The following is a 17,152-nucleotide window of genomic DNA, read 5'->3' as shown; positions in this document are numbered from 1 at the left end:
CTCCAGACTTAATAGTGTATTTCTATGAATGGCCTTGAACAGAGCATCCAAGCCAGAGGTGTCCAAGTCAAATGAACTGCAAGTTGAAATATGTCCTATCAGTGTCTGAAACTCATGCCAAAAGTTAGCGGACACCAGGGCAGACAACTCAGAAAAGTTGCCTGCCCAGCCATAAAGTTGCCTGCCCCATTTTTCCCAACTTGAAACACAATAAGACGACTAATCAGAAAAAAAAACTATTGTTGCAAAGTATTAAGGGTTGATAATCAGAATATATAACAGAACAACACTTAATTTAAGTTTATTATAAATTTACTTATAAGATTCATTGCATGTATTTGACATCGCTGTTTTCCATCTGCCATCAGTATGTACCTGTATTGACTCATCTTCATTCATGCGATGTTTGCCTTGCGCCGTCTGCTCCAAGCCACGTGAACTCCTCTTTCCACGTTGCTTTTAATGTACGTTTACGTTTTGTAGCGTCATCAATTTTGTTAGCTTCTTTTGAATCTTTCTTCAGGGGCTGAGCTTTTGGCTTGATTCCTTGTAAGGATATGTCAGAGTATGCAGTTTCCTCATGCGTGAGAAGATAAGCAGGACAATGTGGTTCAGCCTTTAAGCATACAACGTCGCAAAACAACACGGCTCCATTCAATACAACATGGCGATCGACAATTATCAAAAGGAAAAATGGTGCCTGCGTAATGACATTAGACAATGGAAAATGTCTTACCGCAATACCACGAGTAAGTGGGCTATTAAATTGACAAATTTTAACAATTCCTAACCACTTATCCATTTTTCTTGTGTTCCCTGTCTACTTTGGAAAATTATATGCAAATGCACGACTTTATAACGCTCGGGAAAGTCCGGAAGCACCAAGTTATTCGATGCAGGCTTCTAATTGGCTGCCGAGTATGCAAATTGCCAAACAAACCGAAATTCTGAAATTTCCAAAACGAAAGAACGAAGATTTTGGAATAAAACGTTTTATTTGTTAAAAGAAAATATATGTATTTTTTTCTTTTTGGAAAAAGTTGTCGGACACCCGGGCAGAGACGTTTTGTAAGTTGTACGTCCGACGTAAAAGAAGCATGCCCCGGGCGTCCGGGCAGACATTATTTTATATACTGGTCCTATGGATGTTGCCAAAGCCAGGTTCCACCACCAAAGAAAATCACCGAATAGCTCTTTTAACCCTCCCGATGTTCTTATTTTTAGTAAACTTCCCGTGTCCTTCGGGTCAGAATGACCAGCATTCACTAAGCCCCCAATATATTTTCATGCTGTGAGGTGTCGGCTTGGCCTGGAAAGTTAAAAATTCCCTGCTGACCACAGAACGGTGCTTGGACGGTTGAACTCTGGCACGACTTCGCTGCCAATACTCTCGGTTACTTTTTAAAAGCATAGTTTTTGATGGCTCTATTGCCTCTTTTTAGCCAGTGTTTTGGCATTTTGTGGGAACTGAGGCGTTTTGGTTTTTATACTTGGATCTGCCCATTTCTGTGTTTTGTCTCTGTCCGCTAAAGCTAACCTACCTGCTGGTAGTTGGTACTGAAGGATTTTATACATTTGACTATAAAGGATTTTGTACGATCGAATACAAATTACATTTAATGCAAAAGATATTCACTGGCGGGGCTGTGGTGCGAGGTCAGTGCAACCTAGTGGAGAGTATCGTTTACCGGAATGGCGGGAACGGGACGTGAGGCTGATAAGATAATCAGCGCATCCGGACGCGGAGGGGCCCTCATGACGGAGAACAGCAGGCAATGTTTTGAGAAACGCTCAACTGTTTTGAGTTTTCCAGACATCGAGGCGAGGTGGTGGAGCCCACGTGGGGCTTCCCTGGCACGCCCATGGGAGGCGCCGGCACACCATCTTGCAGAAAGACGTGGGCGGAGGGGAGAAGCGAGAGAACTTGAAGAGAGGGTTTCACTGAGACTCAAACGACACTAATTTGGCCATATTCGATGGAGTTTACTTAGTTAAATTGTTTATGAAATTAAATCTGCCCCCGTGTGAAAATGTCGGCTATTCTTGTTCATCTTTTCCGTCAAGAAACGAGCGCGCATTGTTGGGTGAATGTAGGTTGTGTTTGGTTAATGGAGTCAGATAACTAATTCGAACAATTTGGTAAACGGTACATTTGAATAATTAAAACCTAACAGTACCTTGGCCCACCGACTTATTTCCTACATTTCGTCGTCTCAGACTCCGCTGTCGTCATGCCATCACCCAGTTGGTGGAGCCGCTCTAGTATACGGCTACAGAATTCCTCCGGATACGCTGGTATCTGCTGGTGCCCCCGCTTCTGACACTCCGTCACCACCCGGACAGAGCTTTCTTCCCCTCCCGGTTTACTACTCACCTTCCATGCAGAAACTCCGATAGGGTTGCGGATAGCAGTGTATTAGCAGACCTGGCCAGGTCGGCTAATTCCACCCAGTCAATTCCACTGTCCACTTCGGGTCTACACAACATCCACTCATTTTGAAGCAAGGGACATCTCATCCAGGACATCCTCACAGACTGTAAGCTTGACTTTCTTGAACTCAAACGTGGCAACAGCCAAATGACTTTACCCAACTCAACGCATCCACGCCGGCCGGGTTTGTTTACGTCTGCCGTCTCCGTGGCAACTCTCGCGACGGAAATCTCGCAAAAATTCACCGCGAGATATGGAAAGCTCCGACTGTTCCAGTCCTCTCTTCCAAATGCACTGTTAACAAGCTTCCCGGATCCTCTCCTACTGTTATTGTCGCCATTTATTAACTAACCCTAACCAACTTTCCTTGCTTGCTCACTCAACTCTCCACTTTGTCACCTAACAACATACTGCTGGGAGATCTCAAGATTCCCATTGACAATAAAAATCTGCCCCTTACCAGAGACTAAAAACTAGAAAGTTTTAGACTCCACCAATACTTGGTGGTGGCCTGCCTGTAGCTGACCCTCTCCCTATAACAGACCACTTTCTCCTCACATTCAGTGCTCCACTCTATATCACCAAGGTTTATCTCATTCAGGAATCTTAAGGACATTGTTATGTCCCAATCCTGGATTTTCAGCACTGGTGAGCTATTTTCACCTCTTAATCCCAAGACGAGCGCTCTACCTCCAGGTCATTCGGTAGCAGAGGTGTTTTTTGTTTATTTTAGATGATTTTATATTGCATTGAACAATTTTTTTTTGTCTTAAAGCATTGGGTTCTAAACCTATAGACAGCTGACGTGCTTACAGACCTGCTCTGAAAATAGCTCACCAGTGCTGAAAATCCAGGATTGGGACATAAAAATGTCCTTAAGATTCCTGAAGGAGATAAACCTTGGTGATATAATTGCTGAAAGACAGAGTGGAGCACTGAATGTGAGTGGAACCCAATGCTTTAAGACAAAAAAAAATTGTTCAATGCAATATAAAATCATCTAAAAAAAAAAAAACACCTATGCTACCAAATGACTAGGAGGTAGAGCGCTCGTCTTGGGATCAAGAGGTCTCAGGTTTGATCCCTGGCTCCTCTGTGTTATATGTCGAAGAGTCCTTGGGCAAGACACTGAATCATGCCCCTGATAAGCAGGTAGTTGCCTTGCATGGCTCACACTGCTATCGGTGTGTGTGTGAATGGGTAAGCGTGAAGCACATTGTAAAGCGCTTTGGGAGATCTTCATTGACTTGAAAAGCGCTATATAAATGCAGACCATTTACATAAGACACAATTAAATCATTATGATATTCGTTGTTATGTAAACCTTAATTTGAACCTTTTTTGTCCCAGGCGTCATTTTGACCCAAAGGCCATCTTGGTAAGTTTTTTTTTGTACAACTTAGATGAAAATGTGAACTAAAACAGCATTTCATTGTTTATACTGTTGGGGCCAAACTTCCTACCAATATTCCCACATCTCCCTCTTTAAGTCAGTTACCCACATTTCTTTTTAACAACTTCAGAAGAGCATTAATAACTAAAATAAGACTAGTTATTTTTACCTGTCTTCTGATAATGCACCCTGTTCAAGTCAAAGTAGGAGTCTCTGGAAATACCATGATGTGGGATCCGTTTCTCCTTAGACTTTCTGAGGGTATCTTGATGTTGTAGGACCTCGGTGTCCGGGCTGGGCCTATGATGACCCCAGGTTGTGCTGTGGTCTTCACCCAGACTCTGTCCTGGTCTCTCGGCTCCTGTCTCTTGTGTGTGTGTCTACCAGGTAATTATTTCAGAGGACCTTCAGGAAGTGGGCCTTCCCCATGACAGCCATAATGTGGTTTCGAAATGTGCACGTCCTGGAGTTTGAAGGAGTGGACTCTTCACAGTTTCTATGATGATGAAATTGTTTGTGATTTAAATTCAGATTCAGATATACTTTGTCATTCTTGTACATGTGTATACAAAACGAAATGTCGATACATCTGACCCGCACAGTTTCCTTGAATGTACAGATATAAATAAAATGTTGTATTGAGTTGGAGTATTGAAGTACTAATAATATACTAAATAATTATAGCTATGTATAGTATTATACAGTAGTGCAAAGAGTGCAAGAGGAGCAGCTAACCAGATGTGCAAAATGGGCAGTCAGGTAAACAAGTCACTATACAATAACAATGGAGTACGGTAGTGCAGAGGAGAACAGATGTGCAAAGGAGTGGCTAGGTATAGAGAACTGCCAGTAGTGCGCGGACAAGAAAAACAAACAGATGTACAGATTGGGGCGGCGGTAGAGCGCTCGTCTTGGGATCAAGGGATCCTAGTTCGAATCCCAGCTCGTCCATGTTAGATGTCGAAGTGTCCTTGGGTAAGACACTGAACCCCTAATACCCCCAATAAGCAGGTTAGCGCCATTTCACCATTTAAAAAGCCTTTTTTTAAATTTTTTAGATATTTTCCCGTAATAACAGCACGTATTGAAGACAAGGGAATGTAGACAAGACACATTCCCTGCATGAAAACCAGGTAAAATTAAGTTATGATTGATTTTCAATGTACATACATTGCCTTAACGGGGACGTTGACCCGACCAATATGGCCGCACGCTAGTCAGTGGGCTGCTACGCGGCGCCGACGTATCTAGTTGTCTTTATCTGTGTGTGCAACAAGTTGGCCAACCAGAAGGCCATTAAAACAAATATTTCCAAACATTTTGGCATTTAATGTAACTTTTTGTTCCACCCCTGGCATCTTTAAACTTTACTTTATTTATTTCAGTTTGAGTGTACTATTTACACAACACGGTGGTTTATATGGCAATGTACTGTAAATGCGAATGATCAGTAATGAAAAAAAAGGTTGGCATCCCAGTTAGTGAGAACTGTAGCGACACCCCTGGGGTTGGAGGACAACTGCAGCACATTTGATACAATGCGTGTGTCTCCAATGAGTTTCGTTTATCTAAAAAGGGTCCATAAACTCATGTCACATACAATAATATTTTAGCAAATATAATTCTCAATGTCTGTTCCCAGAAGGGCTTTATCAGAAAAAACATACATAAAATACACAATATTACAAATAGCAGAGGCTACAGGTGGTCTCATATCTGATTTATATAGAGCTTACAAGTCAATGAAGACCTCCCAAAGCGCTTTACAATGTGCTTCACATTCACACACACACTCACACACCGATAGCGGTGCCAGCCATGCAAGGCAACCAGCTACCTGCTCATCGAGGATTTCAGGAATCGAACCTGCGACTCCAAGACGAGAGCTTTGAATGAATGAATGAATGAATGAATGAAAACTTTATTTCGAACATTAAAATAAAAAAGAATAAACAATCACTCAACAATAAATAAAGGTTACATAATATGTTCAAAAAGGGTAGTAGGAATATTTCTTACCCCTTTATCTTACCTATTAAATACACCAATGATAATAACAACAATAGTAATAGTATTTATAATAACAGTTCTGATAAAACAATAGCAACAATAACAACAAAGTTAACCAAAGTTCTAGACGCACTATTCCCAATCTCTCGTATCACTCATACCCCATTTTATTCATCTCTTTATTCCGCCAGTCATGTTTTTATGTATTTAAATTCGAACAAGTGAATAGTTGGACATTGTTTGCTCTTTTCTTGTAAATTGTTCCAAAGTTGGACTCCACACACAGACACACACATACTTTTCCTGGTGGTTCTCACCTTTGGGATTATGAATTCACTACAGCCCCTTAAGCTATAGTAAATTAATTTACCTCCTGAGCTACTGCCGTCTTTCTGCTGCAGTATAAAAGCACTTTTAGTTACTTTTCGTTGGTGTTTCTTTCTGTAATTATTTCTTGTGATAGAAAATGCAGGTGTACTTGGTTTTTTCTACTACACAATACGAGCCCGACTGTAGTATTTTTATTAGTGCGTAAATATAAACCATATTGTAAAAAGTAATTAGGAGGGTGATTTGCCTTTACCTGTGCAGTCCTTTGAGACTTTTGAGATGAAGGGCTATACAAATAAACAGGGTTGGGTAGGGTTACTTTACCTTGATTACTTTCAATTACTTTTGGATGACTCCAATACCAAATATGCTCATAAAAGACAAAAGAAACTAAATATGAATAAAATGACTAAATTTTGTGCAGGCTTGGGGAGTAACGGAATACATGGAAAGGCAAAAATGATGTTGGCAAGCTGTTTGGATTTATTTTCATTTTGTTTCTGTCGCATTTGATGTTTGTTTTGCAGGTGATCAAAGAGATCAAAGCCAGGAGAGAAAGCTTACCACGTGTTGTGAGTCATCATTTTATTTATATTAAGTTTCTTTTGTCTTTTATTAGCATATTTGGTTTGGGAGTAATCCAAGAGAGGGCAGCACGGCAGTGGTTAGCGCGTGTGCGGCACAGTTCTAAAGTCTTGGGAACCTCCTGTGTGGGTTCAAATCCAACTTACTGTGTGGAGTTTGTATGTTCTCCCCATGTTTGCGTGGGTTTCCCCTGGGCACTCCGGTTTCCTCCCAAGTACCAAAGACATGCATTTCAGGTGGATTGCCCGGTCCAAATTGTCCCTAGGTGTGAATGAGCGAGCGAGTTGTCTGTCCCTGTGTGCCCTGCGATTGGCTGGCAAGCAGTTCAGGGTGTCCCCTGCCCACTGCCAGATGATTGCTGGGATGGGCTCCACCACCCCCGCGACCCTACTGAGGAGAACAGCAGCTAATGAGATGAGAAATGAGATGAGTAATCCAAAAGTAATTAAAAGTAATCCAGTTAAAGTAACCCTACCCAACCCTGCAAATAAACATGACTTGGCTTTCTCACCAAGTTTGAAAGGTACAAAACACGGAAGGGTTTCCCCACAACCTGCTTTTATTTTGGTAACTTCCGGTAAACGTTAGTTCCATGGGTTGGCGGTCCACTTGACTTGGGGATGTTTATGGCAGAACGGCGAAGAGTTTACGGCCGCCGTAACAACTTTTAGACCCCGCGATCCTCCGATCGCCCCACGGAGTCCGTTTACGAAGTTCTCCCCCTGAAACCGAAGAGAGTTTATCTTCCGCGAAATGTCTCCACGTCTTCCTGCAAGTTGTCTCACTCCAGCCGCCGTTCCTTGCGACCACACCCTCGTCGTCCTGCAGCGGGAGCGCACAACTCCGCTTTGAATTTAAGGGGAATAACGGCCGCTTGTTTTCTTTTTTTACTCCCGGAGGACAGCTCGGAATGTTTTCCCGAGCGAATAATCCTCCAGAACACCGCCGATCGTTATGGAGGTAGAATCCGCCCGGCCTCGTGTAAAACGCCAGGGAGGAGTTGGACATGCGAGCGATGGACTCCAAGCTGTCGCTAGCGTTTCACCCGGATTTGGGTTTTAAGAAGACCAGGTTGAAACTGCATGCCGGAGTGGATGGACTTTAAGGATCCCGTCTGCAGAGAGGGATTCATGATGGCACTGGGGGGAAAGCCATCTTTTCTAGCTGTCCAGAAATTGGGTGGTGGCCTGCCTTTAGCGACCCTCAGTTCTCCAGACCGTTCAAACTTCTCGAGAACCAGTAGGGCTAGGTGCTCTTCTGAAATCTTCCCTCTTTCCAGTCGACATAACTTCTTTTCAAGATTTGGAACCCAAATTCATCCAAGAAATCCCTGATTTCCAATCGAAACAGTAGTTTCAAAAAAAGGTCTTATTTTGATCTTTCTGTTGAATTTTAGGACCCTTGACAAAGTTTATGACGTTTGAATGTGTCTGTTCCGCAACAGTTTAGGACCAATTTATTTGTACTGAGGGCAATACCGAGCGTACGGATACTATGTAATCACAGTAGTGTAGTACATAGTTTCCCCTGCTACCATTGTTTAGTAGTACTGACTACAGTGTACCACCATTTATTTTGATAATATGATATAAAATATATCACATATTCGTCCAATTGGTTTTGAAATTGGCGTATTCCACGAAAGAACATTATAGTTTGAGGCAGCAGTAACGAAAGGGATCGATAGTTAACGAGTTGTCTGGTCACCCTCACCTACTATGGCTAGTAGTGGGTCCGGCAAATCGACTAGTGAGAAATCCTCCAGCACGCCGTGCGGTAGTTTTCAGCAGAGAAAACGTCTTTCTTCCATCTGCGACACGTGCAAGGGGAAGATGCAGCTGGTCGCCGACCTGCTCCTGCTTTCCAGCGAGACCAGGCCGGTCTTGACTTCAGAAGGCGTGGCCCTGGCCGATACCTTCGACCAGTGCCGCGATACGGTCATCGCGCGCACCAAGCAGGTTTCTATTCTCACTCACGACATTCAAAGCCACCTGAACATGGGCCGGTTCATAGAAGTGGGGGATCGTCTCTTGGAGATGGCCGACTTGGTTGTTTCTTTGACGGAGTGCTCCGCCCACGCCGCGTACCTGGCGGCTGTGGAGACGACCGGCTCGCAGCCTTGTTCGCCAGGTCTGGTGGACCGCTACAAAGTAACCCGTTGCCGGCACGAGGTGGAACAAAGCTGCGTGGTGCTCCGAGTCGCACCCCTGCCGGACCTTACTCCCCAACTGCTCCTGGAGATCTCCCAGAACATCTCCACCAACCTCAAGACTCTGACCGACATCTCGTCCCTCGCCAGCGAAAGGTCCAGGGACCGCTTTGGAAAAGAGCAGTTCAAGATGAGTGTCAAGAGCATGAGTACCAGCGGGACCGCCTTTCTGGCTTGCGTGAAAGAGGTGAAAACTCAGCCGAGCGAGCTGACTCGGAATCGTTGCGTCCTGTTCAGTGCCGCCCTGATCCACTCTGTCAACGCGCTGGTCGGCTTTGCGACAGAGCCCCAGTTCCTGGGACGGGCCGCCAACATCTCCACGGAAGGGAAAAGTGTACAGACTGCCGTTTTAGGAGGTGCCATGAGCGTGGTTTCGGCTTGTATCCTCCTCACCCAGGGACTTCGGGATGTCGCCCAGCACTCTGAGAGCAGCGCCAAAATGGCTGACTATTGGGAACGGCTACGGAACTCTGCATGCGCCGTGTCAGACGGCTGCACCCTGCTCACACAGGCACTCCGAGAGCGTTCATCACCGAGGACTCTGCCCCCAGTTAACTCTCAATCTGTAACTTAGAACCAAGGGAGTCTTTGTATGTTTTTGGGGGTCTATAGCGGTCTAATATGACCATACCAAACGGGCATATATTCTCTGGTTTTGCTCATCAGGATATGGAAAAGTGTTTTAAGTTTGTTCATGAACTCTTAACTCCTGGGTTGTGTTATGCTGGTTGTGGCATACCTAGGTAATCAGGCCATTTTGGTCCTCAAAAGTGGGCTTCCGGCTCTCTTTCACTAACTGACACCGTCCTCCTAACTTGAACAGTCTATTTTATCAAATGCCAGTCTCCAAGGATGGACGTAGCCTTGTTTGTGAAACCATCATTGACTTTCTCTCCCTCGGTTGGCGTGTTTTTGGGGTTTTTCAATGTGTGTGAATCTACTTGGTAAAAACATCTGTAAAAGTGTGCCATATTTTTATTTTCTTCACATTTTTTTAGACTTAGCACAGTATTTCATGTTTGACCTGGCAATTAATGGAGTATTTATTTCCAAAATTAAATGTTTTTCCCGATACGCTTTTGTTTTTGTTTGCTAACAGTGTAGGCAACTACTCTTTGTATAAGTACAGTGATCCTTGGTTTATATCAGGGTTCAGGTTCTAAAAAGAGCCCGTAAAAAGCAAAATCTGTGACTAGAAACTACATATATATTTTATTTTTTACAATCCTTATACAGCATTGTAATCAAAGAACAGAACATTTTACAGGCTCAACTATTCCTTTGATGAATAATAATATATGCTGTAAACATTTGTTTATGACCAATAACTACTATCTCTTGGATTGTTTAGTCAATCAGAATGCAGAACACTGCACAATGCTAATCTGTGAAGTAGTGAAACTGTTAAAAGTTAGCAAGGGATCACTGTCTATCTAAATGACATTTGGGCCTAACAATGGTCTGTTACTTAGCTCTGTTCTAGTATAATCAATAGTCTCTTGCACAGGTATATAAATATATACAAAACACATAGGTTAATACTTTAAGTACTGTGTTATTGAAATGAATCTGATGAAAGTAAAATGTTTTTAGAATATTTTTTCAGTCTTAATAATCTAAAAGTCAGAAGCTACTTCACAGTCTACCTACAGTAAAATCAATTATCTACCTATCCAGACATCTATCTAGCCATATACCCTGGTCATATGCCTCAAGAGGGGTGACCGACAGCAAGACAAACACATACAAAAACAAAGAAAATAAAAAAGGGAAAAATAGCAAAAAACACACAAAACATTTTTGTGAACCCAAATGCCCAAACATGCTTCCGTCCCTCCAGATGAAACGGGACACCAGAAAGCGGCCATGTCACTCGGGTCAGGGTGACACAACACACTCTTCTCTTCACCTGACAGCTTTCACTGGTTTACCCCTGCCGCATCATATGGATGCCCTGCCCATCCCTTAGAACGCATCTAAACATCCCACTATCCTTTTACAACACCTCTCCACTTTATATAAAATCATAGATGTAATGGTTGTGAGAATTTTATTAGACAAGCTAATAGTCAAGTCACGTTTATTTGTATAGCCCTTAATTACAAGGAGTCTCAGAGGGCTTCACAGACCACAGATAATTGCAAACCAAAGACTATCATTACACCATCCCCTGATCTAAAACCGACATGAGGGTAAGGAAAAACTCAAAAACCTCAACATAAGGAAAATGAAGAAACCTTAAGAAGGGATGTGAAAGTATTTAAAATTATAATCTGACAGTACAGCAGTTATTTGGAAAAAAAAACACAACTCTCGTCATTTTTCAGGACAGTCTTTAAATTAGCACCAAATCATTTAGAAAAAAACGTAAAGGGACAGTATGTACTAATTGACGGCTAACTATCGCTCTATGGTGCATACATATCAACCTCAGCCAATTACTCCACTTATTGAGTGCAGTTCCCCTTTTTAACCAAATACAAACCATACAAACATAATGAGGCACCTATTTACTCACCAGAATAAAAACAAAAGAAAATTTATGTAAAACAAGCTTATTTTATTTCCCAAATAACTCAATTCTTTCAGCATCTTTCTCAGTTCTTTCCCTACTTTCAGTAAATCTAGCCTTGCTTATTATACGTAGCAGTAAAAGACCAAAAAATGCCATATAAAAATATAATTTGTTGAAAATGATCAAAAAATGTATAAAGTACGTGGAAAATGTATTTGTTTTTGTAGATGATATGCAGCTCTAAAATGAAAATTTATGTCTTTACTATGTTGTAATTATAAAAAGTTGAGTTAAAATAAGCTCAGTAAACCAATACCCGCATACCCCACGTTGGAGAACCCTGGTGTAGTGCAACCGAAATCGAGTGCTAAAAAACACAAGGGAGAATACAAACGACGGAGACTCAAAAGTTACAGAAAAAGCACCATTTTCTTCTTTTTTTGCCCAGTTTTATTAAGGTTTTTGTGGACCTGTAGCAGCAAGATGGCGGACAATTCTGTCAGCTCCCTTCAGGTGAGGCTCATTTTATGTAAAATAATTACAAATTTCTCGAACAACGAGGATTAAAAAAAAAAAAAAAAAGCAGTTTTATGTAGTATTTCTGCTTAGTATATACATCAATATTGTTTTGTTTTTTTAAAGGTACTGTATTTTCCAGACTATAAGTCGCATAGTCATTCATAGTTTGGTCCAGGGTGGAACTTACACTCCGGTAAGATTTACATTTTAAATTCTGAATGTAACCGCGGTGTACCTGTCCCACCAAAGATCCACATTCACGCTGGACTGGATGATGATTTTTTTTTAAATACAATTTCTGCAGATGAAATGAGTCACAACATTAGCTTTTCTGCTGGCTTTGATCTCGTTAGCAGCTCTCTCTGTAGACTGCCCAACAAAGCATATCAAAGAGCTTTCTTTTCTGTTTACATAAAATACATTTTAGAATATCACAATACATTTTTACATCCATTTTAACAAGATACTTTTAACAAGAGATCGTATAGTGGATTTTTAACGTTTACAATGAATTCAACATATTTGTCTTTAGTCTGAATTTTAACCAACATCATCCTTTTTAATATATATGAGAAAATAGAAATAAGAACAATAATGAGTATAAAAACGGGTACAATTTACCTGCAGATGAAATGAGTCACAACATTGGCTTTTCTGCTGGCTTTGATCTCTACAAGGGGAATTAACATTTTAGTAAAACCGAAACAAAACGAAAATAAATCCAAACAGCTTGACAACATCAATCACATTACTGCGCATGTTGAGAGATTTGTCAGCTGTGGTTATAATGTTTAAAATTAACTTCTTTTGTGGAGCACCAAAAGATGTGTCTTACCGTTAGCAGCTCTCTCTGTAGACTGCCAACAAACCCCGCCTCCCGGTCACATGTCAGAAGCCAAAACCAAACCCCACCCCATACCAGCAGGTGGCACTGTTGGACTCATCACTGCGGGACACTTACCAAAAACTATACACATATTTCAGCAGGAATTTCAATAAAACAAAAGTTATTATTATTAAGACAAGACTGTATTATTGAGTTTTTAATTCGTTATTACTGGTACTGTATATCACTTCACATGTTATTTTCACACTGAATCACAAGAGGGCGCTCTAGGTCTGTGTTGATAGTTGCAACCTTGCCTTTTTGTGTGGAGGACGTTTTTCGAAGCGGAAGGAGGAAGCGAAGCGGCTTATGGTCTTCCTTCTGAGTTGGAGGAGTCGTTTACCCGTAAAAGTGATAGAGGATGAAGATTTCATTGGATTTAGCGATTTGGAGTGAAGCTAGTAGTTGGGTAAGCATGTTATACATGCTAGTTATCCGAATAACTTTTAATATGCCAGTACTGACTAGCGTGTCGAAGATATGAGTAATGTAGCATTTTGTGCTGTTTTACTTCTTATTTTAAATTGTCTTTCAAGTTGATGTACGTTTTTTAACGTTAGGGTTTTATCATATAAATTCACCACTAAAATGCGACTTATACTCCGAGCGCGACTTATATACTTTATTCATTCCCGTAGGGAAATTCACACTTCCAGCAGTATCCTTGTTGATTATTAACAGATTAACAGGATGGCCTCGGGGTGCTGTGTTTGTAGTTTAGCAACAGCGGAGTGGATGACATCACACGCTAGGCCAAAAGTTCGACGTCCCTGCAGCAGATGGAAATCTTTGTGCCCAGGGTTACACCACCTCGTGTTCTCGTAGATAGCGAGTCCACCTCCTCTCCGCTTCCTGCAGGCTTTTGTGTCTCTGTCTGACCTAACAGCGCTGAAGCCGGGTAGCTCCACGTTAGCGTCCGGGATGCTAGACGTGAGCCACGTTTCCGTTAAACACAGCAAACTGCACTTCCTGTACGATTGAATGTTTTTCACCAGCACGGCCAGTTTGTCGGTCTTATTTGGTAGAGAGTTCACATTTACTATGATTACGGACAGTATCAAAGACATATAACGCCGCTTAGCTAGCTCCGGCTCTGCATCCATGATACGGCCCCTTCATCACACCGGCACGAGATTTCTTCAAGGAGTTAATTCCTCGAATAAACACATTTTTGTGCGTTAAAACCTTAAAACCCATACTCATAGGATAGAAATTAATCCAAAGTGTAGTTGTCAAACAAGACGAAAAACACTGAAGATAGAAGCAGACACTAAAACCAATTAACCACAAAAAGAGCGAAATAACTTGGAGCTGCTGGAAAGTATTCTTAATTAAGCATTTTTTTGGCTGGTGCGACTTATACTCCAGAGACTCATAGCCTGGAAAATACTGTAATCTATTTTTTGGACCACTAGGAGGCACTAAGTAATACACACTGTCCATTTAACAATGTTTAAGACAAAACAGTTGCACTCCAAATACGTTTTATTTATCTTTAACTCTTTTGCTATTGCAATGTAGTCACCAGTTTTCCTATTTGTTCGTCAGTTATGGTTTCTTCTTCTGTTTGTTTTTAGCATCTCAGCCATACTGCTCATGTCCCAGGTTTTCCAAGTCAAACTTTTGGTCTTCAAGAGGAAACGTGTCGACTGCGCTATCAGGAGTGGTTTCCTTTACGAGACAAAAGACTTGAGTTATAATTGCAGTCGGCCATTTCCTGCTCCAAGAGGAAAAAGCCTTTGCTTACCCGTTTGCCTGGGGGGCCCCTGACCCAGAGTGGCGGGGGTTGCCATTTTTTCTACAAAATTTGAAGGAATACAGATAACTAGTAGTGTGTTATTGAAAAAAAAAAGTCCGGAATGACGTTTCAGTGTTTGTAGCAGGTTAAAACTAAACACAATAGAAACTAGGTATGCTATATAAGATGTGTTGTAGTAACCCAATAAGAGAAATGGATCCTGGTTGAATAATATATTATCTTTGCCAGATTGAGTGACAGATTAAGGATTCTAGTGTTGCAACTGAGTTCACAATAGTAGACCTTAGCCAAGAAGTTGGATTATTCACCTTTCTTTAGGGAACCTGGTTCATGGCCCTCTATACGAGGGGTGGGCAATTACTTGGAGTCAGGGGCCGCATTTGGTTTAAAAAATGTGGCCACAGGGGCTGATCCTGGACACCGATCCAAGTTTTTTTCATTTATGATTGTATATGTGTATATTCATGCAGACATCCACCTGTAATGTTTAAATTTGTTTTGAAATAGATTAGTTTCATCAAATATGTTTTGAAACGCTCAGAATGAAAACATTATATATTAAGTCCCTGTTTTAAGCACTGTTAGGTTTGTAGTAAACAGTAGCTATATTTTTCATTTTTTTTTAGAATATATCCGTAGTTTTATTGTAGTATTTCTGCAGGAATAGTTTTCAAAACATTACTGTAGTTTATTAGTATTTCTGCAGTTGTATTTTGTAATATTTCTGTAGTTTCTTTTAAAGTATTTCCATATAAGAATTTCTGTAGTATTTTGTTATATTTCTGTAGTAATATTTTGTACTTATATTTTAGTGTTAATATTGTAGTATTTTTGCAGAAGTATTTATGAAGTAATTCCATAGGAGTATTCTGTAGTATTTATGTAAAATTACTGTAGTTTTATTTTCGATGAATTTTGTTGTATTTTTGTAGTATTTCCACAGTAGTAGTTCTGTAATATTTCTTTAGTATCTATGGACTTTCTTTTAAGGTATTTCCATATTAGAATTTCTGTAGCACATCTGTAGTATTTTTGTTTTACTCACATTTGTTTTATAAAACAAAAATACTACTCCAGAAATATAACTTTAGTGTTAATATTGTATTTTTGCACAGGTATTTACAAAGTAATTCAATAGGAGTATTCTGTAGTATTTCTGTAAAATTACTGTAGTTTTATTTTTGTAGAATTTTGTTAGTCGTGTTTTTGTAGTATTTCCACACTAGTATTTCTGTAATATTTCTGTAGTTTATGTAGTATTTCCATATGACAATTTCTGTAGTATTTTGTTCTATTTCTGTAGTAGTCTTTTTGTATTACACTACTGTAGTGTTAATATTGTATTATTTTTGCAGAGGTATTTACTAAGTAATTCAATAGGAGTATTCTGTAGTATTTCTGTAAAATTACTGTAGTTTTATTTTGTAGAATTTTATTAGTCGTATTTTTGTAGTATTTCCACACTAGTATTTCTGTAGTTTATGTAGTATTTCCATATGAGAATTTCTGTAGTATTTTGTTCTATTTCTGTAGTAGTCTTTTTGTATTACACTACTGTAGTGTTAATATTGTATTATTTTTGCAGAAGTATTTATAAAGTAATTCCATAGGCGTATTCTGTAGTATGTATGTAAAACTACTCTGGTTTTATTTTTGTAGAATTTTGTTAGTACTTTTGTAGTTTGTCTGCAGCAGTATTTTGTCGTATTTCCACAGTAATATTTCTGTAGTATCTATGTAGTTTATTTTAAAGTATTTCCATATTAGAATTTCTGTCGTATACCTGTAGTATTTTGTTATACTTCTGAAGTAATATTTTTGTATTACTGTAGTTTTAATATTGTAGTATTTTTGCAGAGGTATTTATGAAGTAATTCTATAGTATTCTGTAGTATTTTTGTAAAATTTTGTTCGTAGTATTTCCACAGTAGTATTTCTGTAGTATCTATCTTTCTTTTCAAGTATTTCCATATTAGAATTTCTGTAGTATTTATGTTATATAGTTTTAATATTGTAATATTTTTGTCGAAGTATTTATGAGGTAATTCCATAGGAGTATTCTTCAGTATTTATGTAATATTACTTTAGTTTTATTTTTGTTGAATTTAGTCAGTAGTATTTTTGTAATATATCTGTAATTGTATTTTTGTAGTGATATTTTCTCGAGTATTTTTGTATTGTAGATTTACTGTTAAAGATTTCTTCTGAAGTACTAAAAAAATACTATATGTAGTATTTTCATAGGAGTATTTTCTATTATTTCTGTGGTAGTATTTCTGTATTATATAATTACTGTATTAGTATTTCTATATTTTTTTATTTTTCGGAACGAGAGCAAGATAAAATATTTGGTCCCTGTTTTTTAGCACTAAATTTGCACACCTTGAGATTAATGACACGCACACACTTTTATCAGTAAGTTTTTATAATGCTCATTATTTTAACACAACTTTTAGTTTAAAAACAAATCATTTTCTAATCCGCTTCTCATGCATTCTAAAGAAATCAGCAAAAA

At 39.8% G+C, this 17,152-nt stretch overlaps 1 protein-coding gene across 1 annotated transcript; it reads left to right on the top strand.

Moving 5' to 3' along the window:
* Nucleotides 1–7,329: 7,329 nt before the first annotated feature.
* Nucleotides 7,330–10,032, top strand: tlnrd1 (talin rod domain containing 1). Its single transcript, XM_088333524.1, has one exon. The coding sequence runs from the start codon at nucleotides 8,468–8,470 to the stop codon at nucleotides 9,530–9,532; it is 1,065 nt and encodes a 354-aa protein (XP_088189650.1). The 5' UTR covers nucleotides 7,330–8,467; the 3' UTR covers nucleotides 9,533–10,032.
* The last annotated feature ends 7,120 nt before the right edge of the window (nucleotides 10,033–17,152 follow it).

The sequence above is a fragment of the Urocampus carinirostris genome, chromosome 4, assembly GCF_059441175.1.
Source record: "Urocampus carinirostris isolate Australia breed hairy pipefish chromosome 4, RoL_Ucar_1.0, whole genome shotgun sequence".
NCBI lineage: Eukaryota > Metazoa > Chordata > Actinopteri > Syngnathiformes > Syngnathidae > Urocampus > Urocampus carinirostris.
The sequence above is the reverse complement of the archived record's forward strand: the minus strand, read 5'-3'. Positions and strand labels throughout refer to the sequence as shown.